Source organism: Geospiza fortis, unplaced genomic scaffold (genome assembly GCF_000277835.1).
Source record: "Geospiza fortis unplaced genomic scaffold, GeoFor_1.0 scaffold130, whole genome shotgun sequence".
Lineage (NCBI taxonomy): Eukaryota > Metazoa > Chordata > Aves > Passeriformes > Thraupidae > Geospiza > Geospiza fortis.
The window spans coordinates 11,917,029-11,932,937 of NW_005054300.1; the positions used below are offsets into that span (position 1 = coordinate 11,917,029).

The 15,909-nt window shown below is 43.6% G+C and overlaps 1 protein-coding gene across 50 annotated transcripts in view; it reads right to left on the reverse strand.

Annotated features, from left to right (window-relative positions):
* Window positions 1-1,432: 1,432 nt before the first annotated feature.
* SORBS1 (sorbin and SH3 domain containing 1) overlaps window positions 1,433-15,909 on the reverse strand; it is a 121,523-nt gene continuing 107,046 nt past the window's right edge. For 48 of the 50 annotated variants that reach the window (XM_031063203.1, XM_031063252.1, XM_031063191.1 and 45 more), the window contains 4 exons: window positions 6,631-6,690; window positions 5,805-5,863; window positions 4,408-4,520; window positions 1,433-3,617 (listed from right to left, as the gene is read on the reverse strand). In XM_031063203.1, coding sequence (XP_030919063.1) covers window positions 3,550-3,617; window positions 4,408-4,520; window positions 5,805-5,863; window positions 6,631-6,690 — 300 coding nt within the window. In that variant the 3' untranslated portion in view covers window positions 1,433-3,549. Of the gene's footprint in view, window positions 3,618-4,407; window positions 4,521-5,804; window positions 5,864-6,630; window positions 6,691-12,277; window positions 12,395-13,675; window positions 14,405-15,909 lie in introns of all 50 variants that reach the window. The other 2 variants (XM_031063064.1, XM_031063284.1) reach the window with 1 other exon arrangement.

A 15,909-nucleotide genomic window follows, 5' to 3' on the forward strand; every position in this document is an offset into this window, starting at 1 on the left:
TCACAAGGCACACCCTCACTTCTGCAATCTCCTTTTGTGGTTGTGCCCTTTTTCCTGCATTACCTTGTCTTTTCACAGGTTATTTCTTTCCAGAGTCCTTGTGTCCAGACTATTAATTTCATCCCTAGCAGAGAGAAGTAGTTCTTCCACTACATCACTGGTGTGGCACTCGTGACAGTGAAGAAAGTGACTGCTTTGCCACAGCAGTCTGCAGGAGCTCCAGAGGGCTGTCGCACACTGCTGGGTCACCTTCCCCTCTCTGCCTGCCCAGCTTCTGAAGTCACTAGCACCTCTAGCTTCCTTACCTTAGATTAGGTTAGAGAGTGAGTAAATACCAACGTTCAGCAGTCACAGATGAGTTTCTCCCCTCCCTGTCCAGGCTGCTGTAAAGCACAGGTGAGCAGTGCTTGTCAGTAAAGCCATGGTCAGGCTGCCCTTTGGCTTTTATATAAAGAGACCTGTGAAACAAAAAAGGGCTTGTGTCTGTGTGCTTTCTAAACACATGTAAAGTAGCCTGAGGCTTTTGCTGTCACGGTAGTTTGGTTTTAGGATCAACTTGTTTACAGTTTGACTTCCTAAAAGCATTGTGAGTGCAGCCATGATGTTTATCTGTCTGCCTGGCCATCCAGTCGCATCATCACAGGGTTTGAATCTGTTGCGCAATTTTGGCTTAGTCTGAGATGGAGGTCTCCAAAAAGTTAAAACTCCTTGTGAAATATCAGTCTTTAGGGTGAGCACAGTCCTGCAAAGGCCTTCCCTCACTCTACTCCTTCAGGGACTGTTCCCTTACACAAAGATCGCCCAGAAAGTCCCAGCTAGGTGTATTGCTGCAGGGAGACAGGACACAATCACCACAGACCTACAAACCCCATGAGTTAATGCTGTAGCCATACCTGCCCTGTCAGGGTGCAGCTACCAGACAGCAGTGTCTTAAAGCTTTTGACCTAAGTCAGGGTTAAAAAGTCATGTAAGCCCAACACCAACTGACATCCCTTCCCCCACAGGCTGGCATTTTGAGTTTCTTGCCTGACTTAACCTGGGTGGTCTTTTCATCTGAGGTCACAAAGACCCTTTGTAAACCCGTGGAGAGACGTGTGTGTACTCCTGACCTCCCAGATCTGCGTGCACGCCACAGTAACTGTACCCTGACACCATGTATGGTGAGATCTGTGTGTAAAACAGCTTCTCCTCTGCCTTTACACCTTGGTTTCTTTAAGCAAAAGTCACAGCCAGCCTCCAGCTCAGGAAGGACTGATGAGCTCAAGCCAAATCACAAGCAGGATCCTCAGGTGCAGGACAGTGGTGAAGCCCATGGCAGACACCCACACGTCAGTATGGATACAAAGCCACAGCGGGGCACTAATACAAAAGTGCATTGCTACATGAACAACCAGAGTAGATTTTATTAATAATTTGTACAAGGAACACAGTAGTAATTCAATAATTCCATTTATTAATTGCCAAATAGTAATCCACTGCAATAAGAAACAAAAAATCAACACAAAAAGAAGTTGCAGTTTGTGTGGATATGTGTGTTGCGTGTGTGTGTGTGTGTTTGTGTTTAACTTAAACTGGCAAGAGCAGGAACAGAAAATTAACTTTTAAATGAGTATGTTATATACAATCAATATCAACATGTTACTTTGCTGGATAGATTTATTTGGTGTTATCCAATCTTACCAACAGGCCTAAACATTGTTGCAAATAACTGGAGGGCAAACCCAAAGCAGAACAACTAACCCATAAATAAGATGCAGGATTCAAGATACCTCCTGCAGAAAATAAACAGTGGTGCTTTGTATTATATCTGAAACCTTTCATAATGAATATTTTGTGCTAAAACTCTTTATGTGAACATACATGGAATTCCATCACTTAAATTAAAGTGGAAAAAAATCCCAACCTTTCACAACTGCCTTTTTCCCCTCCCTTCACTCAATGTGTTTAAATTATTTCTCTATACAAGGTAAGTACATTGTCTGTACAAAGTTAAATATACATATTTACAGTCAAACTTCTGAGACACAGAATCTTCTCTTCCGCTGACTGAGACGGAAGACAAGCCTACTTGATTTCAAACCCAGGAGCATGGCTAGTTTATCAAAACATTGCAAGTCGTGCTAACAGTTAGTTGTAGTTTACTCTTAATAAATCTGTATAAAAGCATCAGCATAAAAATAGGCATTTTATATTATTAAATACGGCTTATGACAAAATAGCAATCTACCCTTTGCTATTTGTACGGCAATTGTAGGAAGCAGAGTCAGATAGAACTGGTTTTGTTTATGCTTTTCCTTAATAACAAAAAGTCTATCAAAAGAGTACTCATAGTGGATTTACAGGCAAACACACAGCCAAGCTATGGGTTCTGGTTTTTTTTTTTCCCCTCACGGAAATACAAATCTATGTAACTGGTAATAACTGCTGGGAACAGCTTTCCAAATTGATTAGACTTTTTTGTATGACTAAGAGGCAGCCAAAATGCATGTATTTATTTGACCTACCATCAACACTGTGACCAATATGAAAAAAAAAGGCACCCTCAGTGATACATTGTTCAGATTTATCAGGGCCTCTAAGATTTAAGGCTGGGAAAGGACTCCCAGCATTTCATCCCAAAGCATACACTGGAAAAGGTGTGTGATCCTTTAGGGCCAGCGACAGGGCAGAGGAGCAGAGAAAGTGAACAGCCGTAGGACTCATAAACAGGATTTGCCCTCACGGATGTTCTGTTTATTGGTTCTATTCTTTGTGCAGATAAATGTCAAAGCTAGGCTGATTTCTCTTTAAAAAACAGGACTCAGCTAATTTTGCACACAATACATTCACACACACACCCCCTGCACAAAAGAAAAAACCCTGCAGAGATCAGTAATATGTTATTGAAGGGTTTGGGATTTTTGCACATTTGCATTATGCTTTGGCTGACCTCTCTGGATTAAACCACCAATCCCAAACTCCTTTTCCACACAGAGCTCTGCAATTCAATTGTATCAGCTGTCCTCTGCCTCTGCTGGGTCTTAAGATGCATGACATGAAGGAAAGGTTTTCTATAGAGATGGAAGGCAGAGAAAAGTGAGTCTTCAGCAAGGCAGAAACTGGGCAGCAAGCCTGTTTCTTGAACTCCTGCTCCTGAACTCCTGTGCCAACCAACGTGAGCAGCTGCAGGGCTGAGTACTGCCCCAAAGCACTACCCTATCTCAACACACAAACAAAACCTATACCGTGTGCTTCCCTGAAGCCTTCTCAGAGGTAAGTACTCCATACAAATTAAGATTATCATCAAAACTCTTACTGGGGAAGGGAGAGGAATACACAAAGGCAGCACTGTAAACTAGAAACTGTCTCTTCTTCAGCAAACAAATCACACCCTGACTCCATGGAAGCAGGGCTACACATTCAACTCAATAGTGTACCACATAACCACATCCTCCTAACACTTCTCATCTCTTGTCTATTACATTCATAAATTGTCTGTTTCTTCACTGTTTAAAAACACCATCTGGAAAGGATTCCCACCATCCTTGTCATGGTGGGATCACTGTTACTTTACAGGTACAGAAGCTTCACGTAGTTGCCTGGGAAGGTGCCAAATTGCCTTGTTCTCCTGGATGTACCTGTTGCAAAATAAAACACAAGGAAGACATAGTAAGATGGAGACATACCTACACTTAAAAAGGTACAGGTGGCAACCTCTTCTACCTGCAGGCATTGATTCCTCATACTAAATAGGAACCCTAGTCAAAGAGTCTTTTGGTACAAACCAGATCACAACTAGTTCTACTACTAATCATCTTTGGTCATCCCCTTTAACAGTTAATAAGGTGCTGGTGAAAGCTTCTGGGCCTATAGGTTAGAAGCCAAACTCCTCTCAGTGTAAATGAGCTAATCTCCCTTAAGAAGAGATGGCAAGCCTAGATTTGAAACACTGAGATAGAGAACACTGTCCAGACTTGCACTCCTTGAAGGTAAAGGATTTTGCTAAACATACACTTGAGGCTGGATTTTCAGGGACTGCAACTCCTATCCATGTGTTGTCTTCACCCGCTACTTGCCACTTTCTGTAACTAGTCATGGCTCCCCTCAGCTTTGGAAATGCTACAGAAATCGTTTTTCTTGGTTCCCTCTGTTGCTCTGTCATCTGTGTAAACAAGAAGGATCTAGAGGAAGAGAGGAATGGAGATACTAAGATAAAAAAGGAAGTACTAGAGACCTAGCAAGGAAAACAAAGCTCCACCACCTTGCAGCCTAATTTTAATATTCTTGGTGGGAAAATATAGGAAGTTGTGGAAAAACTGAGGTCAATTTTTTTCACTATTTTGACCCCAAAAATGAAAGCAACTTCCAGACACTCTACAAAACTGCTCATCCCAAAAAGCTCTGCTCACAGGCAAGTGTCACACTCACCCACAAACCAGCCATCATCACATTTCTCCATGACATCAACAATGTCACCGTCCCTCAGTTCCAGCTCATCATCATTCTGAGGAGTGTAGCTGTAGAGGGCTTGGTAGCTAACTCTGAAAACCAGAAAGACAGTAGATGTTAGCCATTGAATTTCTTTGACATCCCTTCAGGAGGAGATGTTCCTCTTCCCCTAATTCCTATTACATATTGCTGAATGCAGTCTGGACCTATGTTTGCCTTTTGAGAGGTGGAAGCCACCTGCATTGAACTTGCTGTTGTCAAAAGCTCATGGTAGTAAAAAGTGCCATACCTACACCATGTGGGATATGTGGAGACCTTCTGCTCCCTTTCTGCCATGTAGTTGTCTGCACAAACAACCAGAGCCTTCCTAACATGTAGCACCTAGACAGTGTTCAGTTGCAGACACCCTATTGAGTGCAAGCCAAAACCTGGATACACTCATTCTTGGGCTAAAGGAGACAGCTGTTTCCTTGCCCAGGAACATAGGCAGAGAGAGCCATAAGTAACCAAATAGCAGAGCAAAAGACTTTAGAAAAAGATATTGCCTACTCTACTGCACTCTATCTACATGGATAAATCATGGCTGAGGAGGTATGGTGGAATAAAAAACCCAGGCTGAATCCTGCCCTGAGATGTCATTTGTACCACAGGTACTCTGTATTCACTAGAAAGGGTCCTTATGGAATGGAAACAATCTTTGGGCAAATTTGCAGAGGCTTGGTCCCCTGCCTATGGAGCATGAAAATAGAGCTGATGTGAGATGCTCCTGCTCTGCAAAAAGCAAAAGCTCCTTTCACAAGCCAACTGCTGTGAGCATCAGTCCCTAGCACACAGTGCAGGCTGCTATTCTCAAAACCATCAGTGTAAGGCCCCACCAAGCTTAGTGGCAGCTCCACCAAACAGCTTTGAAAATCTCACCCCGGTCTCTCACCTACAAACGCACCAGTGGAACTGGCCAGCAATGCACCAAGTGGCATCGGTGTTGGGACCCTCACTGCACTATGAGAAGCCAAGAACAGAGTGGAACACATTGATCCACATCATATGATCAGGTATAGCCAGTGGATATGAATTTGTTGCCAGCTTCAAGATACAAAGACATTGAGACAGCCTCTGTAATGGAGGCCATGTCCAGGCTCATTGTTGAGGTGCTATACAGGCAACTGAGGTCATTGTTTCAGGTGCTATACAGACAGAAAGGGCACAGTCTGAAACTCATTATGATGATATGTGGCTACTTTTGTTCTTTAAAGCAAAGTTGACATTTTCACATTATTCTAATTTACTTTCTGAAACACTGAGAGCTCTCATACCTCCCTATCTTCACCACCAGTCAGAATATGGGCCCTGGAAAGATGGGAACCAAAAGAACTTACATGTCTCGTGGTGTTTGACTTCGCTCAGGGCTGGCTCCTTGCTGCTGTGCTTGAGGTTGCTGAGAAATGATGAGAGATGATTTATGGTCATTAGAGGTCACCTTGTGGCGAGAGTCAAGAGGCTGAGAAATAGTACTGCAGTAATGAACAGACTTTTCTGCAATGTTTATGATTTCATTGCAAACAGCTTCCTGTGTGGTAGGCAGCATTGACATCCAAGAACACCCAAAGGACAGTCAACAGGGGGAAGGGAGGGGAAAATATAGATAAGAAGAGATGGGACATTCCAGTTGCAGCATATAAGTCCAGTAAAAAAACCAAAAACAAAAGAAGAGTTGTAGATCCAGGTAAATATCCAGGTAGTGGAGTGCAGAAGGGATCCAGATGTAAGCATGGAAAAACAGGCGAGATACAGAAGAATTTGGCATTTAGTTTGAAGATTTGTAACAAATACATTTACACATATTTTTAAAAGAAGCAGCATAAGAGGTTGCAATTAGTTATGCAGTGGCACCATTCCAAATGCTATGAAGTCAGTTCAAGAACGCAAGGTGAGGTTGGGCTGCTCCATTCATGCATTTGGCTTCGTTTAACTTATGCCCAGGGGCTGGCAGCACAACTAGCCCAACTTTTCATTGGCTGTGACAGTTTTTTCTAATTGTTAAATTCCCTTTCTTCTGTTACAAACAAGCAATATATGCAAAGAGATAAATACGTATCTACTTTGCAACTAAAAATAGTGCTGGCATTTTATCTCTTACTGAGGTGTTACTGTCTGGGTGAAGAGTGTCTAGGACTACACATCTGAGTTAAACAGGGGCCTTACCACATAGCTCTTTTCAGACTCTGTGAGATCTGGTCCAGCTCTCAATGAATGGTGGGAAGGCTGTGTGATCACCAAGCAAATGATAAGGAAGACATTTTAGCAGATGTTATATTGGTCAGAATTTAAAAAATGTAAATGGAGTGCAGACAACAAAAGGAAATGAACAACTCCTCCCCTCCCCACCCCAACACCATACGTTTTGGACAGCATGATCCTTAATTTACACAAGAGACATTGAGGCTACGGTAACACAACAGCAGCACACAATGCTGCAAGGGAAAGCAAAACAGAAGGTAGGGCAGGGAATCAGAGTGGAAGGTGATGGACACTGCTACAGCCAGAAATGGTACAATAGTATCATACTGCATTCCTGTAGGGCAAAAAGAACACAGACAGGAACACATACTTGGGAGCATCAAAATTGAAAGGCCAAAAGCATGCTGGAAGGCATCTGTTGCTGTTTTCAGAAAAGTCCTCAACGACACAGAAGAGAACAGCAACTTGCTTTCTTTTTTTAGAAAACCAACAGCTCAGGTCCTCAGAAGGCCCAAGGCTGTGTAGCCCCAAAAAATCACTCTATCCTGTTCCAAGCAAGGCTCTGAAATGTTTTATTGATTCCCACAAGGTACAGTGTTAGGTCAGAAGAGACCTTGACTGAAAAACCCAGCTCCAAACACCACCCACCACCAGTGGACTCTGCCCTGCCTCACCCCACAGTCACAACTCTACACAGGGACCATGTGTCCCAGGACACATAAAGGGAAATCAGTGTTTGAGGCTGGAGGTTTTATGGGGAAGATCACTGAAAAATCCATACAGATATCCACAGCCTGGTTTTGCACATTTTTGCATATTCAAACACCCACCAAAAGCAAGGTGCATCCTGTGAGCAAATGTAATGTCTGAGCTGGTGTACTGCCTGCAGGGCTGCTTGGCAAAGAGGGTTGAGATACAGAGCATGGCCATGCTCTGTGATCATTTATCACAATTTTCAAACTAAATTTCATGGCCTCAATTTTAAGCTTTCTGTCCTCCTCTTTATTCAACTCAGCAGTGCCCTCCAGTAAAAAGCTTGCTTTTTCATGGCATTCTGAGAGAGAGCAGAAGCAGACAGCAGAGAGGTCTGTGACACCTTCAGCCCAAGTGTGCTCGAAGACTTTGGAGAAGTGCAGGGTGATGAGCTCATTCCTCTCAAAGCTCCACTGAACCACATCGTGGACCTCTGGAGCTGTGCCCATCACTGTATTAAAGCAAAGCATCTCTTTTCTCAAGGACTGTGACCCATTGTAGGCCAACCCACCCCCACAGCAACTCCTTTGTAGTCAGCTCTACTCTGGTGCTGGAATCTGGGATCACTGCCCTATGAAACAATGCTCTGTTACTATGTATATTTCTAGAGAAAGAAATTTAAATTTAAATCCAATCTACTAATTGCAGTGGAATTTGCATTCAAAGCGTTTACTGTGGAGCCTGAAATCCTCACAGGATTTCTGGAAGTCCCTCCTGCCTATCATCAGCCCTGAAAGGCAAATGAAAAAATAACAAATTTAATATTGTGCAGACCAACTGGATATAGTGCATCAAATCTGATGAGACCAGAGCTAACTCAGGTGGTTAAGCAGCTGGAAAAAACAATTTTCAGGCTGAGGCAGCTGTAAGAATATTTTTAGATTTTTTTTTTTTAATTCAAGAAAGTGCTTCTCTGTTCCATACCAATAAATTGACTGCTGAAATTGCTCCATGAGCTAAGACCACATGGTCCATTTCCCACTGATTACTTGTGACCTTCCTGCACAGCTTTTCCTCCTAAAAGCATTAGTATCTATGAATTAAATTAGTTTTTGAAAGCTAAAAAATTGACACCGCCTCTGAATGTTCCACAGTGCAGGTTTGTATTACCAGGAGGTGCAGCATTAGCACCCAGGTCACATTTCCTTTCCTGGCAGGATCCTCACGGGGACTTCCATGAGGCAGCTGGGCAGGGGCAAAGGCCAAGCAGGAACTTCCAGTTCCTGAGAAGACACATGACTAAGTGATCTCCTCTGGCCTCTGCTCTGTGATCCATGCAGCTCCCACCAAAGCACTAACTCCCAGGGATGCAGCAGAGCCCTGCAGTGAGGTAGTGAAAGACCCCACAGTCAGCAACTATGCAGCATTAGCTAAACAGGATGAAAAATGGACCAGATCAGATCCCATAATTTTGGGCTGTAAATGTATCACCACACTAATGTAAACAAGTGACCCTCATAGCATGATCTATGTGGCTTTTTAGCTTTTTTTTTTTTAATCCACCAACCAAACCCTACAGTATTCTTTCAGGGAAGGATGAGATTAAAGGGAGAAAAAGGTGTTATAGGTCAAAATGCTCTTCAAACAGGGGTTTAGATAGTCCAGGTACTACTACAAAACACTGAGCCAGCCCTGTAACTGCTGAGGGTAAGCTGAAGGCCCTAAAAGTGACCAAGTATTCAGAACCTGTGAGGACATCTCAACTTCTACCTGCTCAATCACACTATCTACTTTGTTAAGACTAAGTGAATAAACTTAAACACGTGCTGAGGTCTCTAGTTATACAGACTGTGCACACAAATATGCAGTACAGTTAGTCCTAAAGCACAGCTGGCCAGTGTTTCCACCTCATATGGAGTTTGGGCATGGATGTAAAGAGTGCCACAAGTTTGTAAAATTACCAGAAAAAGGTTCTACATTAAGAGCCTAGAAAAGCCCTAAGGCAGCTTTTAAATGTTAGGTAGAAAGATGCTGGGACTGCTCAGCAGTGCTCTCCCTGCTCCTAGTGAAATTCAGCATCATCAGTGCAACTACCCATTGCAGCTCTTGTTTGTGTCTTCCATCCATTGCGTGTGGGAGTTAAAGAACTACATAAGGAAAGACAAAGCTAAACAGAACAGACTAATAGACACACAAGACAGACAGACAAATTGGTGTTCCCTCAGAGAAGGGGACATATCAGCACTGATGCTCCCACACACGAATGAAGAACCAAGACCAGGGAGGCCTCCCCAGCCCAGGTGAAACAACGGGAAAAACCCTGCACACACCAAGCCCTGCTCTGGTGAAAGTGAATGGAAAGTTGGCTGAAGAGCTCTCACAAAGGACACTGAAAAGGCTGCAGAGTGGAGCAGAAGGCTGCCATAATCAGTGGAAAGACTCCCTGGACCCTGGATCAGAAGTTGAAGGCTGTGTCTACAGCAGAAAAAGGCATTTCCCTTGGAAAACAGGTACCAAATGCCTGCTGCAGGCTGGGCAGCTCTGCCTTGGACAGCAAGCACTCAGCAGAAACATTGCTGTGCTGAATTTGCGGAGTAAGTGAAAGCCACTGGAGGAGGTATAAGTCTACCTTGAACACGGTGCAAAGCAAGGAACATGCAAGGGGAAGCTGGCCTGTGCTGGAGAGCATGGGGTCTGAACATCCACCTCATATGCTCCCCTCTCTACCAGCCAAAAGCAGGTGAAATTACCACCCTGCTGGAGTGGCTGTGTACAAGTGCCAAGGAGCAGCTGGGTCCCACCAACATCCCTCACATCGCTGATTTGGGGACCCTTGTCCAGCCAGTCCTGCCTTCCCCACCCCACAGCCACAGTCCAGCCCCAGGGCCAAAGCCACCACACTGCTCACACACTTGCTGCTGCCACTGCTGACTGTGACACTGTGCTAATAGCATCTCTGAGTAGAACAGGAATTATAATGGAAAATTCCTGCAGGTTCCCTGAAATAAATTAATTTGATAGATTATGTTACTCCTTAATAACATATTTTACTAGAATATTGAGACAAGTTATCTGTAAGTTATACTTGAAATACCTTCACATGCTGTGAGGTAATTATTTTTTCTTTTCAGTTTGGACTGGGAAAACAAACAAAAGGGAACTTCAGAACAGTGTAAAGAGCCAATGCAATTTATATTTTTACTTAATGTAGCAGGTAAGAACAGAGTCCTTACACCAGTCCTATACCAAAGGGTCTTAAACCTGCAAAAAACCCTGGGTCAGAATTTTGTAACTGGAGAGGTTATCTATAATGAGAAAGAAAACTAAAATTCAAAATCATAAAGTACCTCGAACACCAGAGATGGACACTAATGGAAGGAAAACCCAAATGTAATGTCTCATTTCCATGTCTGCTAAGTGATTTTCTCATTTGATTAAAATCAGTTGAGAGGTACAGATTTTTGAAAAGCCTCCAGGGTATTACCTGAAGTTCTGCTGAAACCATCAGCCTCTGTATGGATCACACAGATAATGAGAAGCCATTTGCACATATAAATATCACTCCTGCTCCCTAAAGAACTGTGGACCCGCAGCTGAAAATGAGGTCAAGACTACTGCTAATGTCACACATAGTTTTAACTTGATTGTCAAGGCATATAAAATATAAATATTGACTTGACTTTGACTACAAAGAAAGGCCATGGGATTTTATTACAACCAGGTGGAACACCCAAAATAGAACTGTGTGCTAATCATCACTGGAGAGAAACATCTTTGTCTACATGTGGTTCTTTGCTCCTTTTCTTTTGGATCACATGTATCCAGTGCAAGAACCAGCATGACCCAGCAGATCAGAGCTCAGGAAAAAGGCCAACACAGGAAACTTCTATGGATTTTTAACTTGAAGCAGAATATGTATTCTATTGGACTCAGGTGTTGGAAGTGAAAGGGAAGCAGGAGGTGGTTGTTCAGCAAAAAGTTGCACAAGCTTCAAGTGGAAGAAAAGGAGTAAAGGTAATAGGAAAATTTCAGGGTTTAAGCTGTCTCTCTCTCTTAATCTAATCAAGAAAGTAACATTGGCAACTATTTCCCACATTCATCCTGTATGACCAATTTGCCTGGTTCACTGATCAAGCTAAAGACTGCTTCCCAATACCCATCATTACAAACTCAGTCCAGTGTTCCAGTTTTTGTTAACTGTGAACTTTCTGTTTCAAATATTGCCATCTTGTGGAAGCTGCCTTGAAGGACTGATGAGGCACCAGCAGATATAAGCATTGCTCATTCCCACATTCTGGGCACCTCAGACACAGTGCTGGGGCTGAGCCATGCTATACAGACCCTACTGCATCCCTCTTCAAAAACATTTGTAGCTCTCAGCAATAGAGTTGAGAACCTCTGAATCCTACCTGAGAAGACCAGAGCAGGCCCCTGGCATTGTGGATACCATGTTGTGTATGTCTTATCCCCAGCTCTGAGATGCTCACACCTTGAATTCTGATCTCAGGTGGTTAAACAATACCTGAACCAAATTTTCTTGTGCTACACCATTCCTACTAAGAAGGGCACCAACACTGCCTTATAATGCAATCAAGCTGTAGGAACTACAGGTCAGAACTAAGTAAGTGCCAAGTTGATCTTTTGGAGGAACCAATAAACAGATCCTCAGCTGGTACAAACAAGGAGAAACCTAAGTTTGACCTATGTAGAATTGCATCAGCTTTTGAAGATTTTGCCCATACTTGCCCATCTGCACAGCCTGGAAGTAATTTTTCTTTTTTTTAATAAAAATTCTAACTTAAGGGAAAATTATCTCATCTGTGTAATCAATGAGTCGCTAAATAAGCATATGACAAAACAATGGCGTGGCATGGAAACGACTGTAAGTAATGGAAGAGTAATCAGCAAAGATGATTACCTGTGGCTTATTGACTCTGCGTGTAAGTCTGGGAGGTGGCTGTGTTGTGACAGTAGAGGAAGAGAGGGTAGAGGAAGAGAGAGGAGCAGGTGAAGAGAAAACTTTTGAGTCTGCAGTCTTTTGAAGAAAAGAAAAATTGGTCAGCTTGGCACATACTCTCTTATCACAACCACTGCAAGTGATAAGAGCATCTACTATCCAGTAAATTTGAAGAACACACAGCAACAGTAACTCCATGCAAGGACAAGCGCAGTTTCCAGTTGGTTTGTCTGAACTGACCACGTCACTCTGTTTTAAACATGCAGGTTAAGTCTAAAAATGCTACTAAAATATATCTGGATGGTAAACAGTACAGTATTAACACAGCTCTCAGTAGACTTCTGGTTATGATTCAAGCAGAAATCAAATTATTTGTCATAAGTTTGCCCAGTGTGAAACATGTCATCTTGGAAACCCTGGTTTCTCATTATTTAATGTTGGCTAGATGGGGTATGTCATGGAGGCTATTGCAGTGCATCCAAGACAGTGTTTAGAATTCTATGATTTCAAATTCTCCAAACTTACACTCCTTGGGGTACTGTAATGTAATTGGGCTGGCTGTACCCCATAATGTGCTCCAAGGCAACAAAGTAAAGTAGATATCCTATACAAAGACTGAGGGCTGAAGATATATTGTAGAAGCTACTGGAGACTTCCCTCTGTGTTTCCTCTAATTATAACATATGGCTGCATATAACTAAAAACTCCTGGGGGAAAGCATCAGTAGGTCTAATTCTCTTTTGTGGCTAAAGCCTTTCATATCATTTTAGAAATGCAAAGGTAATAACTTCTCCTCAATACATACAAAACAATCAAAACTCTCTTAGTCATGCACATCCCAGACTAAAGTTCACTAAACCATAGACTCCAGGATCAACAGGGGACACCTTTTGTGATTCTAGAAGCCAGGCTTATGTTTAAAATACTTTTTGGTCCTTGGTTTTAGGAAAAACCAACAAATTCTATACCCAAAAATGATTCAGTGCACACTGTAAAATCTCTGATTAGCAAGAAAATGTCAGTATTCTGCACAGTGGGCTTGTGTGTTACTTTCATCTGACGTGTCTGGTAATAGCCACTGTCTGGGACAATCCCCTCATTAGATGCGACTGATTGTGTCAGTCCTGTGTTATCTATTCTAGAATAATTTTTTCTACACTGCTCTTGAGCCGTCTTCCAAAACGTTTTGATCTGCTATAAGTGAATGCCACTGGTGACCCCTGAAAAAATATCTTAAGATCATCAAAATGACATGTGGCAGCCACTGGCTCTGCTTTGCCAGCAGAGCAGCACAAACGTCAACCCACCAGTTAAACAAAAATCAGCGATTCAGAGCAGCACACACACATGCAGAAGTACCTTCTTTTCCCCGCTTTGAAACTTTCCTGTATCACCTTTCCTCACGTCTCTTTTGTCTGTTTTACCTCCCTGAACAATAGCCATTAACTCCTGACACAACTGGTTGTCCTCAGAGGAACCCACAGGTCTCCTTTCTGGGCTCGCACGCATGTCTAGTTGGGACGGTTTCAGGCAACGCTCAACAGAGATCTTGGGGACAGCATGAGCGCTCTGCTCAGGGTGGCTGCTGCCCTCTCCTGTCTTTGGGGGCCAGGCTTGGCTGGCAGTGGTGTCATGCTGCTCTGCGAGGATGCTTTCGGGGCTCTCCACTGCCCAGCGAGATGAGTTAGAGTAAGTCATGCTGGGAGAAGAGGAGTCAACAAACTTTTCTTCATTTTGTGGAGTGGCCTGGTAGAAACTGCGGGCAGAGGATTGAGGTCTGGATGAGGAAGAGGGCAATGGGGACCTAATGGACCTGGGAGTCGAGGAGCCAGAGAGATGAGAATGGTGGAGGCTGACTGTGGGGGAAGGGCTGGCTGCAGCAGAAGGCGAGAGATAGTCAGTGTGAGAGAGGGAGGCTTCGGGCGGAGGAGGCAATGGAGGAGTTATGGCAGGAGTGGTGCTGGGAGACACTCCCACGGTCAGAGCAATCCACTCGGATGTGACCGCCTGCACCTCTGGAGACAAAGCACGGCGCGCAAAAGGCAAAGGCGGAGGAGTTGGAGTATGGAGCAGCTCAGAGCTGGGAGACTTGAAGGAGACAAAAGCAGGAGAGAAAAAGAAAGAAATGAACAAAAAAAAATAATAAAGGAAATACAAAACCAAGCAAAAGTAAGAGGAGAGAGAGCAAGTGTGGAGAGAAGCAGATCTGTGACCACATGCATAAGTTTTCTATGGCTGCTCTGCTGTGTTGGAGACAATGCTGTCCACAACTACTCCAACCACAGAGTCCAGCCTGCATCTGTGCTGCTAACACCCTTCTCCAGCCTTTGCCAGTATCCCAGACACAAAACACCTTGTGACCTCTGACTTCATACCATAAGCCCTAAGTCCTTCAGGGAACATATGAAGCCACCATCATAATGGCAGAATGCAGCTTTGGACTGGCCTGGCAGCAATAGCTGGGCTCCCAGCAACTCACATTGTGGATCCAGCCAGAGTTCACCGCTGCAATGAACTTTGATTTTATCCAACTCCAGCATGAGCAATGCCTGCTCCTCAGCAAGCATGCACTGCAGAAGCTGTGTAGGAGAAAGGGATCAAAAAAGCCAGCTGTGGCTGTTAGCTCTTCGGGTGATTAAAATAGGTCCTGTGCTTAAAGGACAGAACACACTACCACGCCCTGCCTTTTACCACCGGCAGCATGGGTGAGAAGAGCTACATTAGCACTTGTCAGATTGTTTCTCAGTACTCAGCCAAGTCAGGCAAAAAACTAGGGAGAGTACTGACTTTATAGGGGAGGAATCAAAAGAATAGGAAAGAAAACTAAAAAAAGGTGGATGTGATCCCTTCCATTGAAGGAAGAAGCTTGCAGGGAGCTTGTGGAAGATAGGGAACAGCTATGGAAAGGCTGCCAAGCTCACAGAAAAGCTCAGCTAACGTCTTTGGCTGAGAATCCCAAACAAGCTTTTCCTCTTAACACAGCGGCTAAGACTGAAAACACTCCTTTTAGGAAAGATCCAGACAGACAACAGGCATGAGTCATAGCATCTTTTTTCCTATCCTTTCTGTATCATATATCCCTTCCTTACAATCCAGTTCTCCCCTTATGTTTCTTGCAGTCTTGACCTCGTTTTGGTCCCATGGGTGAGAGGGAAATGCACCAGAACCTCATGGCCATGACCCAGACATGTATGCTGACCTTCCTCTGGCATGAGTATTTGCAGGATGGGAGCAAAACAAAGGGATTTAGAGACTCACTATCTCCCTGATAAGTTTGCCATGGCAAACATTCTGGCATGCCCATATAATTACCTGCTGCCATTTTGATTTTTTTCTTTGAACTGCAGTATGGTTTGTAGTGAATCTAATATTCATGGAAGATCCCAGACTGACCTGCTCTCAAAACCTGAGTTCATGTAGCAGCACTTTCAAATAATGCAAGCTGTTCTCCTGACCCTCTCCCCAGAAACACTGGTCATGAGTTAGATCATACAGGGGCAGGTATACAGCTTAATTCAAGCTGATTGGGATCAATATAATGACTCTTACAGACTACAGCACTTCTTAAAACCTTACAGACTATGACAGTTCCA